At 37.9% G+C, this 20,679-nt stretch overlaps 1 protein-coding gene across 1 annotated transcript in view; it reads right to left on the reverse strand.

Annotated features, from left to right (window-relative positions):
* STARD13 (StAR related lipid transfer domain containing 13) overlaps nucleotides 1–20,679 on the reverse strand; it is a 283,362-nt gene that overhangs the window by 199,605 nt on the left and 63,078 nt on the right. The window contains exons 3-4 of the mRNA XM_088159560.1: nucleotides 11,432–11,578; nucleotides 6,830–6,964 (exon numbers count right to left, since the gene is read on the reverse strand). Coding sequence (XP_088015686.1) covers nucleotides 6,830–6,964; nucleotides 11,432–11,578 — 282 coding nt within the window. The remainder of the gene's footprint in view (nucleotides 1–6,829; nucleotides 6,965–11,431; nucleotides 11,579–20,679) is intronic.

The following is a 20,679-nucleotide window of genomic DNA, read 5'->3' on the forward strand; positions in this document are numbered from 1 at the left end:
TCAATAAATTTTGCTGGCAGTCTCTGCTCATGGGGTTTTGGCAAAATCACCACCCAGCTGCTCTGCTGCTACTGCCATCCCTGGTGGACCTGCTGGCTGCCCTTGCAGAGGTGGGTGACCTCTATTTCCCAACTGCTCCTGTGGTTCTTCCCTTGTTCAAAGCTTTTCTTGCAATATAAACAGACATTATCAGTTTGAACTACATAAATAGCCATGTAATGCTGAGCAATAAAAATAACCAATTCTAGACTATTTCCAATACAGATTTGGACTTCATATACCTGTTGAACTACATTAAATGAACTTTACTGCAAAATCAGTTGGAAAATTCAATTTTACTTTACACTGTATGAAAAAAGCATATAAATTATCTTGTCTACATCCATCCAAGAATAATTAAATGTTTTAAAATTATTTTTCAATGGCATTTTATGAATAAGACAGCTCTTTCCTTTCCTGCATAGGTAACTCAATGAGTTTTAAAAATAAAATACACAAAGCATGTCCCTAGCCTCCAGGTAATCCTTATGAAAACTAAATTAAAATAATGAATTTGATGCAAAACACTGTGTTAAAAGGATACCATTAATGTAATCTTAAATACATATTTTCATAAATCAAGTGATTTAACCATAGCAGTTTGAAGTAATGTAATTTTAAATGCTGCATAGCTACATTAGGATTATCACCTTCAGCTTCATTTTTGTCAGAAAAAAAAAATTAATTGAGCAGTCAATTAAAAAAAAAAATTGTATTGGGTCTGGCTGAGATGGAGTTAATTTCCCCCAAAGTATCCCTCAACAGGGCTGTGCTCTGTAGCAAGAAAGGTGTTGATAACACATCAGTATTTTGGCTACTGCTGATCAGGCCTTGAACTGCACCAAGGGTCTTTCTCCAACCTCACCCCCTGACTCTCAAAGGCCAGTGGGCTGGGCGTAGACAAGATCTTTGGAGGAGACACAGCTGGGACAGCTGACCCAAGCTTGTCAAAGGGATATTCCATACCATATGATGCCTGCTCAGCAATAAAAGTCAAGAGAAAAAAAGAGGAAACAGGGAAGGGCTTTTGTTATTTATGACATCTGTCTTCCAAAGCAACCATTACATGTGGCGAACCCCTGCTTCCCCAGGCTGAACACTGCCTGCTAATGGGAAGTAGAGAATAAATATTTTGTTTTCTTTCTCTTCTGGATGCACAACCTTTTCTTTTGCTTTATTAAACTGCCTTTATCTTGACCCACAAGTTGTTTTTTTTCAACTAATTTCCCCACTGAACGAGCTGACTGTTGGGAGAAGGAAATAAAGACAAAAAGGAAAAGAAGGGGCTATGCTGAGTTCTTATGTTTGCAACCAGTCCTGGTTAGGAGCACACTGTGGCCAGAGTGCTGTCAAGTGCACTGAAAACAAAGCAGATGAGAAAGCCTGGAGTACTATAGATGTCAGAATATACAGCTCTCAGGAAGGAAGGGAGGTATCTCCCCTTCACTCCCTATTATTGATTTTCATTAGAGTTAGTACAAGCTCTTCCTGGGCAGTGAATTCTTTTACGGCCAAGAAACTACTTAGTCTTAAATTAGAGAAGATTTTGTCTTTCAGGAGCACTTGATCATCTCAGAAATGACTGCAAGTCTAGAGTGCTCCTGGGAAAGAAAGGTGTCTCAATGTCCTCATTGTGCAGACAGAGCAGGGGAAGAACAGGAAGGCAGCCATCCTGTTCAGAGGCACAAAAATGCATCATATTGGGATACACCTGAAAGTGGAGTGGGTCACCTACCTGACTACTTCAGCATGACTCCGTCCCATTGAGACACTGGTGAGATTAAGTACTGAGGACAAGAAGAAAGATTATGCAAAGACAAGGTTTTGAGCTACCCACGTCTGTACTGGAGAGCTACTTTGCTGACATAATTAATGGCAACATTAAGGATAAAGAGGAAAGCATTTCACATGACTAAAGGACACAAAGGACTAAAGTTTGAAATTTGTTTTTCCAAGAATGGGAACAATTGGAGTTAGCACACTTTATGAGGAAGGATGGTCTGGTAAGTAAAATCAGAGACTGTATATAGATCCTGCTCTTGACCATTTCGCAACCAATCAGACGGTTTTGAGACTTTGAGAATGAAAACCTGATTTCTGCAAAAATTTCTGTACCTCTTCTGCATGAGCGATGGTACTTTTATAAGTGCATTTAGTTGAAGTATAGACAGAAATCTTCAGCTCCAACATAGCCAAATAATTGTGTCTTCAAACACGCTACCTCTTTGAGGAAATGGAGCATTAAATGCCATGTCTTCATCATTCAGGTCTAGGCTTCTTCATCTTCTTGTACCTCATCATACAGAGTAGCCCAAATCCAGGATGGAAATCTTTGCCCAGAGATTGCACAAGTCTTCCTGAGGCTTTACTATCAACTTTGTCAACGGGGGGCAAGGTCAGAGTAAAGCATGATCTGCCTTACCTTCACCTTGAGAAACACACCCTACTAGATAATGGATGCAATTGTCACTATAAATTCTACCATGTACTGAAAAATTTATGACTGTATCCAGCAGTGACAGTGCGTGAAACTTATTTCAGGCTTAGGCACTTCTAATCTCAGATGTAAAATTATGACTGCTTACATATTTTGTGGAGAAATGAAGGATCAGCTCAAGGCTTTTAAATAGCTTAAGATCCTCAAAATTCCAAAGAGTGCTAGCAAAGTAAAAACTGTTATGAGTTGCCACATGATAACCTTTTCTGCTTGTTACACATGCTCACTAATGGCAAAATCTCTGATCCCTGGTGGTCCAGAGCCAGCAATATCGAACAAGTAGTGCACGAGAAACACAGTGATTCTGACTTTGCTTCAGCTGTTTTTATTTTTTAATTTCTCTGCCTCAAACATGGTCAGAGGGTCAGAAAAGCATTACACTTACTACAGAGAGATAATAGCCATAGATTACTGCCTTATTAGTTTTATATTTCTAAACAATGTCAGAAGATATCAGACATCCCTGGAACCTCTGGCCTAAACTCTGAAACACTATTTATAGCATCAACTAACATTTCTCAGGGAAAAAAAAAATCTTGAAGGAATCATAAACGCTTCAGTCATGTAGGTTACAGGGCAGTTTTGCTCCTCATTTTCTGACTCAAATGGCTTAGCACAGATAAACTATAGTTCACAGTGTAAACTACCAGAAGCTGACACTGATGTGAAAGAAGCTATTTGCCCTGCCTCATCTCCAGCCACTATGACCCTCTCTTGCTCCTTTACCAGCCCACATAATCAAATCTGAGCAGTGACTCAGACTGGGAATCCAGGCTAAAACAAGCCCCAAAACTGTAAAATCATTAATTTTAGTCCTATTGATTTAATATGTTCAAGCCATTTATCAAACTAAAGCATAAGAAATCAAAACTGTGCTCCTCAACTGTATTTAAAAAGAAAACAAAAATGCAGACTTACAACAGATAAAGGAAAAAGCCCTTTTTAACAATACATGAAGCTTTGTTTTCTTGCTCGTTCACAGATTGCATAGTGCAGAGCATTACTTGCACTACCTGCAAGAGCTAGAGAGCCTGGTGTGGTACTTCACACCACCATTAGACTCCTAAGTTAGACTATCAAAAGTTTTCTTTGCTCAGAGCATAGAGAGGCAGGCACTACCCATCAAATGCAAGATTGTAATTTATATGCACTGGGAGGGATTTAGTTTATCCAGCCCAAAGCACTGATGCTTTGGGCAGTCATTTCTTCAAATACTTGACCAAGCAACATCAGCACTGTGGGGGCACAAAGCATGTCAGCAAGAGACCTCCATTCAGGCGACTGCTTCAAGGCAAGGTGTATCTTGCTATAGATGGGCTTTTTCCTCTCCGTTAATGGAAGCTCTATAATGTAGACATGGATTTACAAATGCCAGCAATTGTCAGGTGAAACTTTGCTGTTCGTCTCTCGAGCACCTGGCTTCCCTGCCATCTTAGGTATGTATTTCCTGTATTACCTCAAAAAGAAAGTTTCAGTGAAGCAGCCTTGGTGGGGAGGGGGAAGGAAGGACAGGAGACATCAGCCTAAACCCATGATTTGCTTTTTAATTCTACAAAAATATCATAAGAAGTGCAAGTCACAAAAACAGGTGTACAAACAGCATACCTACTGTGACAAGTTTGCCAAAGAACGCATCATTGTATCTTTTAGGCTTTTGCCCTAGTTGGTATCCATGAAAAGTGTGCAGCTAACATCATTGCCTTGTATTGAGAAATGAACACTGTGTCCTGTCTAATCTCTGCATATCATTCCTGAATTGAAGCATCTCTGCTATTTCTAGAACTGGTCAGTGTTATATTTGCTAATCTCAATAACTTAAGTATTTCTTTCTTTAAATCTCTTGGGTATATGAGCTCCCGGGGACCAGAGACAGATACGTTCTTTTGGACCTTTTGACTCACAAAAAATTGGAAGAGAAGAAAAATTGGATCATCAAAATGTTGTGTTACTCCCAAGTTGTGTATTATACCATCTGGATCATGGGAGTTAAACAGATGCAGCCAGGGTGTGACATGGAATGAATTAGACCTTTTGTTATTCAGTCTCACCCCATTTACTATAACAAAAGCAACTTCAGTATACCCTTTCCAAATAATATGGAAAAGTCTGTACCTTAAAGAATAAACAGTGAAAAATCTGTATATTGGAGAGATATAACAGACTCATGCAGACTGCATGCCTGGAGCTAGACACAGAATTATTTGAATTTGCAAGAAAAAGAGCACCAAAAGCAGCACTTTGAAGGAAATAAAATGATAGCTCTCCTGAATGACATTTGCAGACACCCAGTTTCAACATTTATTCCTAATATAAAGCACTGTCCAATTAAAAAACAGCTCACTAATTTCTCAAGAAATTCTTGCCTTCAGTAAGTTTCTAAACTAAGAAACATCTGTACTTTGTGCATTACCCTGCTCTTACTCCAGTATACAAAAATGATTGATACGATGCACAGACTGGTACTGATAAGGATCCGTAGAACTGCTTTTTCTCGTATTTCCTGATTTTCAACAAAAAGAAAAGAAAGCAGACTTCAGAAAATAAAAAACCCCTAAAACTTACTTTCTCTTCCTTTCCTCCCACACACCACTAGCCAAACAAGAGTACTACTGCAACACCACTTTGAAAATATTTACATAGTACTAGTGGGCAGGCAGCTAAGCCGTGACACTTGTACATGCCTGAACATTTGGCCAAGGTAGAAAAACAAATAAAGTTGGCAAGTTTCTATTTAATTAATTCTGTTATCTATTCCAACTAGAACAGGTAACAAATCAGAACAAATGTTTGTGCTTTTGCAAAAATGGAAAACGGCAAACTTCTTTTCCAAGGAAAGGAAATAGCTAGTGGGAAGACAATAATGTTTTCAATTAGCAAGCAAATGGAGCCAACCTTCAAATTTCCTTTTCAGTGCACTGGAGTAGGTTCATTCAATGAAATCGAGAATTTTTATGGTGGCATGCATATCATTCCTTGGTAGATGAATATGACAGTGTTCAAGATCTATTTATTATAATAGATTTTACTTTAATCAAAATTGCACAGGATAACTTAAAATAAGGACCTCGTTTGGGGAAAGAGAACTGCTGAGATGTCGGCTTAATGTGCAATTACTGCTAAGACCTATTGGCTTAGGGATAGGAGAAAAAGGGGGTGGCAAATGTGATGCCAATGTCTGAAAATGCCAGTAACAAATTAACAATAAGGAAAAGGTGTTGTATCACCTACTCCACAACTGAACTTTGGAAATAATTGTTACAAGACATTGAATATAAAAAGGACAAACAAATACAAATTAGTGCAAAAGGCACAATTAGAGTAAAAAAAGACTATTAGGAGCTATTAATTACAAAAAAAGCAATATAGTGTCTGTCTTCAATCTGTCTGCATGATAAATACCTCAAAGGAAGTTGAGGTGGCTTACTATCTGCTTACTACGTCCTTACACTTCTTTCCTGAACATCCAACACTGGCCACTGCCAAAAAAGGATACAGGGCAATAAGTACTTTTGGTTCAATCCAGTGCAGCCACTTTTTATGTTGTATGATGATCACAAGTACTGCTGGCACACAAGTAATTTTAAACAGGGAGACAGAAACCATCTACATTTCCAAATGCAGACACTGATTCTAAAGTAGCTTACATTTAGCTATTGGAAAAGTAAATCAAAGCCTTTTGAGAAAACATTCTGATGGATTTTGATGGACTTTTATTCAGGCTGCAGGCATGACCTCATTAAAAAAAACAAACAAAAACAACCTAGTAAATATTGCTATTATTGGTTAGAAATAAGATTTAACTAGAACTCCAGAGCTGAGCACTCAGGCTTGCAGAGAATGCAGTGTGGAGTTCACCATGAATTGGGCATAGCCGACTGCCAAGCTAAAAAATCCTAAGAGAGTTCTTCTAAAATAAGCCATGAATAAAAACTCTGGTAGTGGCTCTGATGCCTGCAATTCACCACATGTTACCCCAAGATGAAATATGCTTTAGAAATGCCTGTTTCTTTCCATTGACTATGGAGGCGACCCAAGTGACTAGTTCAGATATAGAATTTTCATTAGTGGCCTAAAATCAGATTAGACGAACCCCACAGCCCTGGAGCCTCATTACCTGAAGTCCAACCTACTTTTCAAACCAAACTCCTCCATGTAGAGCAATATTTGCAAGAATCAAACATTTGGTATGTGCGGAACAAATTATTTAGAAGAAATGCACAGACAATTTTAATGATACGTAGTAAATTTAGAGGTTACTGAACCTGTGAGTCAGATAATGTTGTAGCTACTTACATCAGTTTTAGGTCGTGCTCCAGTTGACACTTGGTAAGGTAAACAATTTAGATCCTGGTAGTCTCCTCTTCTATTTCTCCAAGATCCTTTTTCTTGATGATCTCCATAAAGGCCTGTCTCTACTTGAACAGGGGACTGTAAGAGATTTTTTAAACCCCATAAATAAAGACAAGTCAGAAATATTTTTAATGTGAACTCTAAGATAAAAGCTTTGGAATTTTATCTTTTCAAAGCCTTTTTTTTTCCCTCTGATGTAAGGCAAACATTTGATTTCAATCTCTGTTTTGTTTTGTTTTAAAGCACCTGCTGCATCATTTTTACACTTTGCTAAGCCATCCAGCCATTATGGGAAGTCACTTCCTTAACATCCAGTATACACAATTGGAGAACTAATCAATAATAGTACACCTTCCCTAAACTTAAAGGAACTGAATCACTTTGCAGAAAGAGAAATAATTTTATTAAAATTATTTTTAAACTTCTTTTACTCTATTCCATGTCAACTTTTGTATATTAAAAAGAGAGACAGCAAATTCCCCCTTTCAAATTACAGATTCTGAACTCTTCAAATAATTTTTTCCTTATTCCCTGAAACCTGGGGAGTTCTCACTCAACTGTTCCACTCCCACACCATTTTTTAAAAAGGTTGATGTCCTAACTCTGGGGCCACACCGAATGCAGTGTCAGGAAGAGACCAACTGCACAACATTTCCCCACGTTTCACATATCCTGGTTTGCCCAGGGAATTGCTGGGTGAGCAAGCAAGAAGCAACACATGTTGCAATCCAGCAGAATTCATACTACAGACAATCAGGGAAATAGGGTCATGGGTGCACTCCAGGGCAGTCCTAAGGTGTTGGGTACAATCATTCTAATCAGCCCATTTTTAGGCTATTCCCCTTCACAAAGTGACAAATGTGCTGTTGATCTTTAACATGAACTGCCCAGTTCCCTGTTAGTATATTTTGTAGGGATGCAAAAGGAGGAAGCTTTCAAAAGGTGACAAAATAATTAGTATGCAAAAATATTTGAAGACGACATACTAATGCTAAAGAATTAAATGAATGCATGTTAAAGGAAAGGTTTTGTTCAATGAAAGTCATATCTCTAATGTAAGATGTAACTACAATCAACAGGATTTCCCTGTCATTCACGAGTAATAAAGGATTAAAACAACAAAAAAAACCCAAACCAAACCAAAACAACAAAAACGTGGTTCTTAAGATCTCCCGCCTTTTCTGTAATGAAACTGAGTACAAGATACTAAGCGGCAATGAAACAGATACATTAAACAACAGGGAAACACACTGCAGCAAGAGTGATTTATCTCTGATATTTCATTTACAAAGTGCCTCCTGTACTGCTAAGAAAAAAATTTTTTTCCATAGGAAAGGTACAGATTTTACAAGAGTGGAACTACTAAAAATGTTTTTCCAAAACTAGCAGTTTTGCTGTTAGTACATTCAGACAGTACAGCTTTTTGAATTTAAATAATGTGTTTCTAGCATTGGTCAGACAATGTTTCAGAAAATAATTTCATTGTAGCCAATTATTTTTAACATCTTCTCTGGATCAGCTACTAAGGAATCCATTCAGTGCTACATCCTTGGAATATCTGCCAACAAAAAAATGACCAGTAATAATTTGTAGTTTACACAGACGTAGAAACAAGTAATCCCTTAGAATTCATGCAAAAGTTATTATGTTTTAGAAAATACCTTGAATTTGCTCACCAAAATACTGCAAGACTCCCTACTCTCACCAGTAGGTCCCATAATATTTATTTATTCAGTCGGTTTTCGTTAGCACATATTTTGGCTTCTTCCGTAAAAAAAAATTCTGTTTAAATGAGTATTATTAATAACAGATACCTTCACAACAGAAAAATGCAAAGAGTAAAAAAAAAAAAAAATCAAAGAATTACTTCCATGAACAGGTGAAAAATCCTTCAGTAGAAAACCGACTGGCTCAACCAAGTGATTAAATTACAAAATATATCTCTAAGATAGAGCATTTGCCATAAGAAATTACTCTGTCATCTGTTAAAAATTGTTCACATCCTCGAGAGAACAACTTTAAGAGCAGCAGCTCCAACAAACCATGTTCCCACTCATACAGTAGTCACCTGCTTTGCAGATCTCAGGTCTCCAAAGCCAGCCTTACATATCTGAACAGTTCACCCAAAACCACTGTCAACCATATTTTCTTGTGTCAGTACCCAGTTGAGAATAAAACCACATGAAGAACACAAAAGCAGTTCATTTTATAGCAAGCCAAATGTACACAGTTACTAGTAAACATATGTTTGAGAGAGGCCTTCCTTCTATTCAAGTTTCATGGTAAGTGACAAGAAGAAAACATTTGATATGTGTGGAACAAATTACAAGCTATAGTTAGAAATATGGTATAAATAGCATGAACTGATAGAATGTAAACTACTCATACAACTGGTGTGAAAACCAGATTGTTATTTTTTCCACTACAACTGTCATTTTGAGATCTGTGGTTATCTGTTTCTTTGCAGTACATTTATGGAGAGATTTATGAGGATCTATCTCTTCTTTGACTATAAAGTAAAACGAAGGCCACCCATTCTCAGGCAAATTATTAATTAATATTTAAATGAGAGCAGATTACCTCCTTGCTCTACAAATTCTTTCGCAGGAGACAGCAAATGGTATCCCATTATCAGTTCCACAACGGATTTTCCAAGACTTTTCTTGCTCTGATCACAATTGTTAGTCTCATCAGAAAGACTTCGTATTAAGTGACCTGTGAAGCTTCTGTATTGAAATTGGCTCTTTAAGGTTTAAAGATAATTTCTAGTTTGTCAAATAAGGCTACAATAAAATGTGGCTGACTCACATATTTGCCTCTCCACAGCCAACCAAAATGAAGAGATGTCTTCATTATTTAGAGTGAGAAGAAGATGTGGCTTGACAAAGAGAACTGCAACTGCTTAAATATCATATTAAACAAAACAACCTTAGTGCTGGTGTTGGGAATATCCTAACACCCTAGCAAAGGCTTTTGGTGGGAGCATATGCTCCAGGAAAAAGGCCATGATGAAAGTCCTGGCCCCTCTGTACTCAGAAGATGTCTCAGGACTAGGCCTCAGGAATAGAAGTGCAAGCACCTAGGATGCTGGTGATGGCATTCTCTGTGCAACCATTTCTAATGATGCTGCTCTTATGTATCAAAGTTCATTTGAAAATGTCACCAATTTAGATTTTTCTGCAGTTTACATGCAATATGCCCTTCACTGAATGCTTCAGCAAAGGATTTGAAGTCATATCCTATAATCTTCAAGCCATCATGCAAAAAGAAGGATGCCTAACCAAACCACAGATTTTACCTTAGTAGAATAGGCAGAGCCATAAAATAATGGGGTTTTTGATCACTGGTTGCCAGACTGTCTCACAATGGGAAGTGTTTAAACTCTGATGGCTGGGATTTCACTTTCAGACAGAAAAGCAGACTACACTGTCACTGTATTTTGACAGAAGACATTGAGCATTCTCCTGCAAGAAGACGGAACATTGTCCCTTAATAGGCAAATTAATTTTGAAATTAATTCAGTTGGACAGAGCTGGTTCTGACTGGCTGACAAGTACAGTAAGAACGAAATGAGAGACAGTGCAAAATTCTGAACATCCCACCTAGAGAGACATTAGCATTTACATTGTGATGATCCATGAAGATGCTTACTTTAGGAATTTAAATTACAAAATGAAGCTGCAGTGACAGCAAAAACATTCACAAAGGATCACCTTCCACGAATTTCAAGCCAACATTCAGAGCTAAAAATCCACAAAATTCTGTCTTAAGCACTGAGTTTAATCATAGCCTGAAGCAGAGAACAAACTTCTATTTCTCATGCTGGTCATTCTCCACTAATTGCTTATATAAAAAACCTTGCTTATTCAAAAATTAATAAAATAATATCATTGCTTCTTTAATCCTCTTTGCCCTAAAAATAAAAGCTTGAGAAACTGTTTGTCAGCAAATGATGACACCTGCCATCATAAAATATTCTTAACTAGAGGATTGCAGCTCTAAATCAACTATTCAAATAAAAGAAAGAAAGAAAGAAAGAAAGAAAGAAAGAAAGAAAGAAAGAAAGAAAGAAAGAAAGAAAGAAAGAAAGAAAGAAAGAAAGAAAGAAAGAAAGAAAGAAAGAAAGAATGAATCTAGTTGTCCTGGGGTGACAGAGACACTAATTCAACTCTTAATGAAGATAGTGTCTCGCTTGCTGTTATATCTTTAAATACATATAACAAATATTAATAGGCTAGCACTTAAGTTAACAATCTGAAAAACATGCAAGCAAATATTCCTAGAAAAAAAAAAAAGGTGTTTAATGATTTTAAGCCATACTGACAGAAAACTTACAAGTTTCACCCTATCACAGTTCTGGTTATTTGAACTTTAGTTACTTAATGAAATTAGAGATTTCATTTTATTGAGCGAAAACTTTTAACTTCACCCTAACATGTAAGCTCCTCAGCCTATTCAGAAACAGCTGGATCTGAAAACTATGGCTTGAGGAGTGTTGTAGCTAAATGTCAGAGAACGTATCACATGACACAGACACATTCTTACCAGTTGCTTGTGCCTTTTAGAGGAAGGAGTACTGGAGGGAGAAGATCCAGCACTCAGAGCTTCTTCAATATCTAAGTTCAACTGTTCCAATTTCTTCATAAGCCACGACATAGAGTCTGGCCATTCAGATTCTTTTTCTGGTTGGGTCTAAAAGAAATCAAACATACATGAAGTCTTAAAATAGTCAAGCTGTTTGTAACTTGAAGATGCTTATTTTCTCTTCCAGCCCCCAAGGAAAAAGCTGACCAGCTCTTTCCCTGTCCTTGAGCAAGATTTTCCATTTAGAAAGCTTCAATTACCACTCCAATCCTGATGACACATATTCATAGCTGGTCTACACACTCAAATCACTTTTGTATATCTGAATGGTTTTCTAACACTTCATTTTGGGTGACCCACTGCTATTTCAAGCTAAGCAGAACCAAGACTAAAACTAAAGTCACTTTAATGCCTCTTCTTAAGCCACTTCTATTTCAGCATCTCTCCACTGATTGCTTGTTGCCAACAGGAAACAGAATATTGAAGGTCATCATGTGCACTGTATTATATTCCTTACTATAATTCTAGACTTGTAAAATCCTCTGCCCATACGGTGGGAATACTTTATTGTTCATTTTATCACTAGGATGCATCTTTCCTTTTTATCTGAAGAGCTTTACTGTATTACAAAAATTTTAATCCATTGTAATGTAATCGACAAAGATGCTTTTCTTATTCTTTAGTTTCCTCAAAATCTTTTCCGGTGCTCTCCTTAAGCACCTTTCCATGGTGGTCCCTACGCATACTGCTGCATTATGCCTTGTTTTCTTTATTCACATCACTTCTAATGATCCACTATAAAAACCAGTCACACTGACCTCCCTATCAACACGGGCAGCTACTGCTCCCCAGATGTCTCTGTCCTGAAGCTACTTCAGTTCTTTCATCTTCCTTCCTTTCACAAACAGTACATATCTTTGCACAGAAGATAATTCCGTAGTGAGCATGAGCAGACAAACAGTAATAATGCATTTTCATCCTGCCATAATCCTAAGAGCATCATAACCAACACTCCTCAAAGCCTAGAGGAGATAGATGAGTACTGTTATTACTCTTACCTGATAAATGTTTATGGTGCTTTGTTTCCTTAGGAGGGTTTCACATGTGGGACAGAAAGATAACTGTAATTGGCTCTTTATTGTAGGGAAAAAAACTTTACAAACAGAATCCAGGAGATGCACTCCACTCTTACACTGCCATATATTATTACTAACGGAATTACTCATCTTCTCCACAGTAACTAAGGTCCCAAATCATCAGACACTGAGTCCCATATTAGCAACAGACACATGTTCCCTTCAGAAGGGCTAGTATGATCTTCATAGGGATTGTTTCAAAGCACAGAAAAATAAATATCCCAATTTTTACATTTCCAAACCTTTATTTGGAATTTTACAATTTTTTACAACCTCTGGGTATTTTGCCTGAAATGCTGTTATAAGTGCTAAGCTGTACTTCAACTCTACAGCTATTAAAATTTAGAGATACTTTGATTGCTTCCCATTGTCTTCCCAACTATTTCCAAGTAAACTACAGGATGTTCCACAGAAAATGAATATTAAAAGACACTTCCCATATTGAATCCATTCTGAGTGAAATGACCTCACACAGGAAATGTGTATATTGATATATGTCCACAACACTCATTTGTAAACAAAGCGAATGTTTTCCTGTGGTTTTGCTTCCTCACATACTGATCTTTCCAATACTAAAGAGCACTCAAAAAAAGACTCAACAAGGACAAAACATGGAAACCCGCCCAAATTCCACAAACAATAATGTATAAATTCTGTGAAAACCTAATATTATTGTTCTATTTCTCAACACAGTTAAAATGCAATTTATGAAAAAGGGGCTGCAAGAATATGCTTTCTTACTTAACAATAGTAAACAATTCTTAAGTCACAATCACATAGGGAAATGAGTAAAGTGTGTTTGATTTCTGTGAGCTATGCAAAAATTGTTCTTGCCAGGTGACAAGCACTGAAGGTTACTTTAGAATTTTGGATTTCTGAGTTTAATAAGACACAGGAGCAACTTCCACATGTTGAAACAGACCACTTCCCGTTCCATGTCAAAAAAAGATTATTTTGAGGGATGTTTGAGAAGTGTCTCCAATTTAGCATTTTCCATTAAAAATGCAAAGATAAAAATTCATGAAGACTTCAAAAAATTTCTAAGACTCCAAATGTATGCGATAGCACACACGATATTGCATTACAATAAAAAGTACAGCTCCATGCACAGGGAAGCACTTTTCCCCTTTATCTCAACAAATATTTACCTACTGGAACACTACCTCCAATATTCACTAATGTTCTTTCAAACAACTGTATAAACCAAACCCCCTTATTTTTATAAATTTCTTGTTTTAATGCTACAGAATTCAAATCACAGTCATTTCTAAAAAATACAAGTCCTAAGGAGTTTCACCAAACCATAAATCTCCTAGCATTCTCCATTCAGTTCTTTTTTTTTAGTTCAGTAAGACTCTATATTGTGTCTATTAAGGGGATGAGGAAAAAGATGGGGTTTCATTATCCTTGAAGATAAAGCCAAACGGGCCTAGTTAACAAATGCCATTCACTAATTGGAAATTTGGCACAAAAGCACCATTTGGAACAAATGCTGATTGGCTATGTATTTCAAAGGTTGCCTGAAATTCCTGCTAAACAGAAAAAACATGATGCTACTTACATTCAAAAATATACAGCCTGCACAGTAGGACTTCTACCCAGTGAATAAATTTTGCCTAATCCATTCATGAGGAACACAGCTCCACAGTGTTCAGCCCCAGCAACTAGGTTGGACACTATCAAAGTGCTCTGAAGATCTGAGTACCAGTGTTTCCTGCCCATAGCAACTGCAGAGGCAGTAGGGTCAGGGCGCCTTTGGAAGTTTTTGTGTCTTGCCCTTCAGAAGGAAAAAAAAAAATCTCACTTTAAATTATCTACAGAATCACAGCATGCTTTATTCATTGGGTTTTTTTTCCCTAAAAGGTTACAGGGAGAACACTCCTTTCCATATATTCTCAAGGTCTTTCTTTGTTGGAGCCATAGCCATTCAGCAATGCATAGGAACACTATTACCTTTTGAAGAACCTTGAAAGCATAGAGACAGAAGTTCTTTACAGAAACACTTTTTACATGATACCTTAGAACACAGAATCATTTTGTTTGGAAAAGACCTTTAGCATCATCAAATCCAACTGCTAACCCAGCACTGCCAAGTCTATCACTAAACCATGTCCCTCAGTGCTGCAGCTGCACATCTTTTAAACACCTCCAGGGATGGTGACTCTGCCACTTCCCTGGGCAGCCTGTTCCAATGCTTGACAACCCTTTTAATGGAAAAAAAAAATAAATTTCCTAATATCCAGTCTAAACCTTCCATGGTGCCATTTGAGACCATTTCCTCATGTCCTATCCTAGACAGATGAGCACTTGTAGAAAGTGAGACCAGAGAATCCTTTGTCAAACAAGTGTTTCAATGTAGAGCAACATTGTCTATGAAGATCATGGCATACCCTAGGCCAAGAACAAATTATTGCCCTTGAAAGTGAACTCCTTTGCCATATAGATTTTTCAAGTCCCACATACTCACACTAGATTAAAAAACCCATAATCATAGAACAAGCATCATCATCCATGGAAAATAGAAAAGTAAGTGGTATGAACTTCCTAAAATCAGTTACAGATGCAGCTATTGTGCTTAAGATAGCTATTGCATAGAATTATCCCAACAAATAAGATTTACTAAGATATATTTAGCAATCAGCCAAACATAAAACTCAGTTCTATGTTGCTATTTCCTTCAGCAACCACAGTCTATTTTAGAACAGCTTAATGACTTTGTTACATGTACACATTCATATGGATCCTGACTGTATTCATTCACATAGCTGAAATTTCATTACTACCAATGAAATTTCAACAAATTAGAGGTAAAACAAGGTGCAAGATTGTGCCAAATCATCTAAACACTTACTTGCTCTTTTCTAACACTGAGAAGAAAATATGTTCCAGACATTCAAAGGTTAGTGTCTTTTGGACCAAAGGCTTCTGCACATTGTTTTTCAGCTTTCGAGTGTTCTTCACTAATCTTATTCGGAGAAAACATCTGTGATGAAAGGCATATTTGTTTCAGTGTTTGGTCATGAGGCTTATTGCAAGAGGCATAATAGCTGCCAGCAAATCTAAATTTAAACTGAAAGAATGTGGCAGAAATGAACAAGTCCATATAGAACACTCAGGGGTCAGGGTTTAACCCCGCTGCCAGACCTCATCCTATACTGGAAGCAGAAAGGCTTTCCAAGTGAAGGGTTATGAGAAAATTACACAACTCTAAATTTATCTGATAATTTCTGGCTTTCACTTCAGAACTTCAATAGGTCCAATTGTTCTGGTAATTAATGTATTGTACAACTTCGGGTAGTAAATCAGTAACCTCCAAGTAAAAAATACCCATGCTATTTAACGCTCCTCCCTATTAAATCTGCTCAGATAAAAATTCTCTCTGATGTACAGCCGAGATGTGTAAATAATGATTTTGTGGAACAATTTCAGAGACCTAATATCATATTCTGCTCTTGCTGCATGGACGGGGCTCCTCTGTTCTTAAAAGAATCTCTGTATGAAAGAAGGTCTCTCAGTCATTGATAGCTTTGCCTACAGGGACTGGGGGAGGAAGCCAGATTAATTTCCAATGCAAAATTCTTAAAAAAAAAATAGAATACAAAGGACTCTTTCATTCCAAAAATAGATTTATGTGTGCCTTCTATATTGAAGATAAAATATTTCAAAGGCAATATTCCTTGGTATCCCACTACAGTGTTGCTTAAGTATTTACAGAGCTGTTGGATAGACAACTAAATTGTGGCACCTTCATCCTGGAAAGCAGGTGAGTAAACTCAGCAGTTAGCAACCTTTTCACTTCTAAGAACTGTATGGATATATATTATCCATATTATATATTATATATATATAAAAATTATCAAGGAAGTCTCTTCCATCTCTCAAGTCAGCAGGCAAGGCCATGCATGTAGGTTTCTGGGAAAATGAAAGCTCTTCAGGGACATCACATAAAATTTAGAGGAATCTGGATCCTTCTGATCCCCAAAACATTCACTTAAGATGGGCCGTAAGGACCTTAGCAATTTTGCAGAAGAAAAGCTACACAAATATTAACATGAAAATATGTGTTAATCTATTTCAAAAGAAACACCATTTCCAAGATGAATAATTTCCCCCAAAACTTATTACACTTCTTAAATATGTCTGTGTATGGAGTTTTGATTTTCAGTCCTGTCCAATCACTTTCTTTTTGCTGCTTTCCTGCATGAAGGCTTCTGCCTCAAGCTACTGATTTCTTCAGACAAGTTTTCAGAAGTGACATAAGCCATACCTGTATGAATGATGAAACCTTCTGTGTTTTTGATGCTCTAGAGCAAAGTAAATTGAATTTTAAACACACTTAAGGTGGTTTCCAGCTTTTCTGCATTTTCCCTTACAGTGGCCCCACACTCCTGCCTTAATTTTCTTTCACTAAGGTCAAGTGTGGATTTCTACAATTTTATCTGTCCGTATTTAAGCACATCACTATGTCTTTGAATAATGAACACAGTAAAATATAAAAAATACCGTGGAACTACTAACTTCAAGATATAGTACAATAGGATATATGCTTGGATTTTTTAAAATGATTAATAGGTGCAAAACATGGGAGAAAAAGGAACCCAAAGAAGCCATGAGAAAATAATGTAACATAACCCTTACTTCAGTACATGTATTTGACTACTCCACTTTTCAAAGTCAAAATAGCTCAGAAATTGACTAAATTTTTTATAACTGCTTTTAATCTTTCAGACACTAAATTGGCAAATTTGACCTTTAATTTGTATTCAACACATTGATCTTGTACAGTGATAATGTCCATTGTATTGAGAGAAAACAAAATTCTGAAGTCCTATCTCTCTTTTAAGGGTTCTTGTATCATTTTTTAAGGAGAATTGCTCTAATCTAGGAAGGACAGGACAGAAATCCTGTTATGAATGCAATCTTCCGCATATTATGTTTATGGAAAATTTCCCAGATGAAGAAACTCAAGCTAATTCCTAGGCCTGAAGGCCACAAACTGCATCAGCATGGTATTTCGCCCAAGATGAGAGAAACTGGAGGGGCAGAAAAAAGGAACTTAGTTGAAGACAAGGTTTGGGGCAAAATGTTTAGGAAAACAGTTCCACACTGCAGAAGTTTTAAAGTACAGTAACCTGGACAGTCTAATATGAAAATTCTGTTGCAGCTTCATTTTGTTTCTAGCAAAAGCAACTAGTTTTGTATTGAACTTCTCATTTAAAAAAACCCAACAAAACAGAACCAATGACAACTTAAAATGGCATCTAGTTGGTTTTAACATCAAATAAGAATTTGGGTTTGCTCCAATGATTAAGTTTTCCACAGTATCTCCACCTTCTCACAAAATATGATGTCAAGCAACACCAAATTTCACAAACAGACTGTTTGTCAAGCCTGTACTGATGACACCTGCTACAGAACTGGCACCCGAATGGCCAGACAGGCTGTCTTAATTGACATCTGCTCCTGTTTCAGCACATGAATTATCCTCTTGGGTTATCCCATCTTCAGCTGCTTCACAACAGATGCCAGCTCATCATTTATCTATTCTACCATTTCCTCCACCTTGTGAGGTGGAAGAAGTGAACTGTACTTCTAGTATCCCAAACACCTGCACCAAGCAGTAGTCAAATACCTGACACTGTCCATATTCATTCGGTCTGGCACCATCTGAAACAGCGGTTGTATCTGCACATCACAATTAGTGACAATGAATCAAAGTCAAAGTTACTGAAAAATTACGAATTACTAATTGCAAAATCCTCCCTTTACATGAATCCCTTGGAGAATGCAACCAACTTGTGTCTGTTCACAGTGAGTATCTCCCTGCAGTGCTTCCTGACTAAAAAATTCTTGGTTTCAGACTGGGTTCCATGAGACTGAGGGATCTCACCCTACTAAACCCACAAAAAGTCACAGAGCAGAGTAAGTAATTTACAGATCCTTCTCCCCAATGTGGTTAGCTTCACCTTTTGAGATTGGGTAGGACTTAACCAGTTTCCTAAAACAGAGTTCTCTCTCTAAAAAACATTGTGGTTAGAGCTGTCCAGGATGTATAAAACCTGGGCTCAGCTTCACCTTTGGCCTGATACATTTTATATGCTTTAGGGGGAAGGGGACATACTTCTGAGTGACAGAGAAGAACCAGAAGTAAGGAAGGTTCCTCCCAAAAGCTGAGGCAGCCACAGCTCAGCTAAAATGCCTCTATGCCTATGCACATGGCATGGGAAACAAGCAGTGGAGCTGGAAACCATGGTGCAGTTAGAAAACTGCGACATAGCAGGGAAAGATGCTGGGACAGAACTGTGGTCAAAGGCTATGAGTTTTCTAAAAGAGACATGTAGGGGAGGAGGGGCAGAGGTTTTGTGCTCTATGTTAGGGAAAGGATAGATTGTGATTTTGATAGATTGCCTCTGTAAAATAGACAGAAAAAGGTGGAGGGCCTGTGAGCAAAAAATTCAAAGACAGGACCAACAAAGGACACCTGCTGGTTGGGGTCTGATCAGAGGGAGGCCAAAGTCAAGGCCTCCTGCTTCAGATACAGAAAGCATCACATTCCAAGACCTCATCCTAGCGGAGAACTTCCACCACCTAGGCATTTGCTGGGAAAGCAACACAGCTAGCTGTAAGAAATCCAGGAGAATCCTGGGGTGCATCAAGGACAATGCCTGGTCCAGGTATCAAACAAACCAACCAGATGAAGAGCACTACTGGACCACGGCAGTGGATGAGCTCATTAAAGGGGTTAAGACTAGAGGCAGTCCAGGCTGCTGTCACCACGCCCTGGTTGTGAGTTGACAAAACCAATTAGGTTGGAAAAGGCTCCGAGTGCATAGAGTCCAACCTATGACCGAACATCACCATCAACATCACACCACAGCACTGAGCGCCATATCCAGTCTTTTGTTAAACCTTTCCTGTTCATGATCTCGAGAAACATCGGCCTGATTAACTTGGGAAAAAAGGATGCCAGCAGTTAAAAGTAACGTGAATTAGAAAACAGTAACACCAAGTGTTACACAATAGGGTGTTTTAACTGAAAATGATTTTGTGATCCATAAAACATTCAGGAGATCTCATTCATAAACCTTACGAAAGGCAAAGCGAATTTAGGAAGGTTTTAAATCACCTTGGGAAAAACCCTTCAGAAGTGCTAGGGGAAAGCCACCAATGGGCCTGTCTACAGCATAAAGCACTGGAGCCTCCAGAGAGGAAGCACTCCTGCCTTACTTTTGCCGCTGGCCCCAGAATGAAGAGAGTTGTGCAGCGTGTCCCAATGGGAGCAGGGGCAGCACTACTCCCCCTGGACAACAGGAGCCAAGGGGGGTGCCCTCCTCCCCTGCCCTGTCAGCTCCAGCTGTGAAACAGCACACACAGGTGACTTATTTCACTGTTAACTGCGGTTTTGTTTGGTGTTTATCGGTAAAGCAATAATCTTGTTTAATACAGCAGTTGAATTAAGCAAGGCTTTGTCTGCTGCCTTTGCACACTGGCAGCCACGGTGATCAGTCACAACTGTCAGAACTCACTTGGACACAAGCTGGTGCTTGGTGTGTGGGCACTCCAAGGCACTGAGAGCTGGGAATCAATCCCTGTGCTGGCACCAGGGCTGCCCTGGCAATCCAACACACAAGCTGAGTCATTTCTTCTAAAAATACCAGTGTCAGTATTTCCTTGAAGAACTCCAGAGCAGATTCTAAAGATTAAGATGGTAAAAGATAAGACAGAGACCCCATAATATCTAGCAATTTTCTAATTGTAAAGAAAAAGACACCAGGTGCCAGCATATTTTATTAAAAAAAAAAAAAAAGTAGGCAACTATAACCTTAACACTTTCTTATCTTAAAATACCAACGTTCTTGTTTTCAGTTACTGGGATTTTAAAAATTCATATCTACGGTAAAAGAATTTCCAAGAAAACTGGCACTAGAGATAGTCTCCAACTTTGTAACTTCAACTGTTTTTAAAGTAAGCTGCTCCTTTGGTACCTACATTACATACAGAAACATAACTCATAAAAGCACTATTGATAATACAAAACCAGTAAAATCACAGCAATATACTATCATCATATTA

This window comes from Sturnus vulgaris, chromosome 2 (assembly GCF_052056855.1).
Source record: "Sturnus vulgaris isolate bStuVul1 chromosome 2, bStuVul1.hap1, whole genome shotgun sequence".
Classification (NCBI taxonomy): domain Eukaryota; kingdom Metazoa; phylum Chordata; class Aves; order Passeriformes; family Sturnidae; genus Sturnus; species Sturnus vulgaris.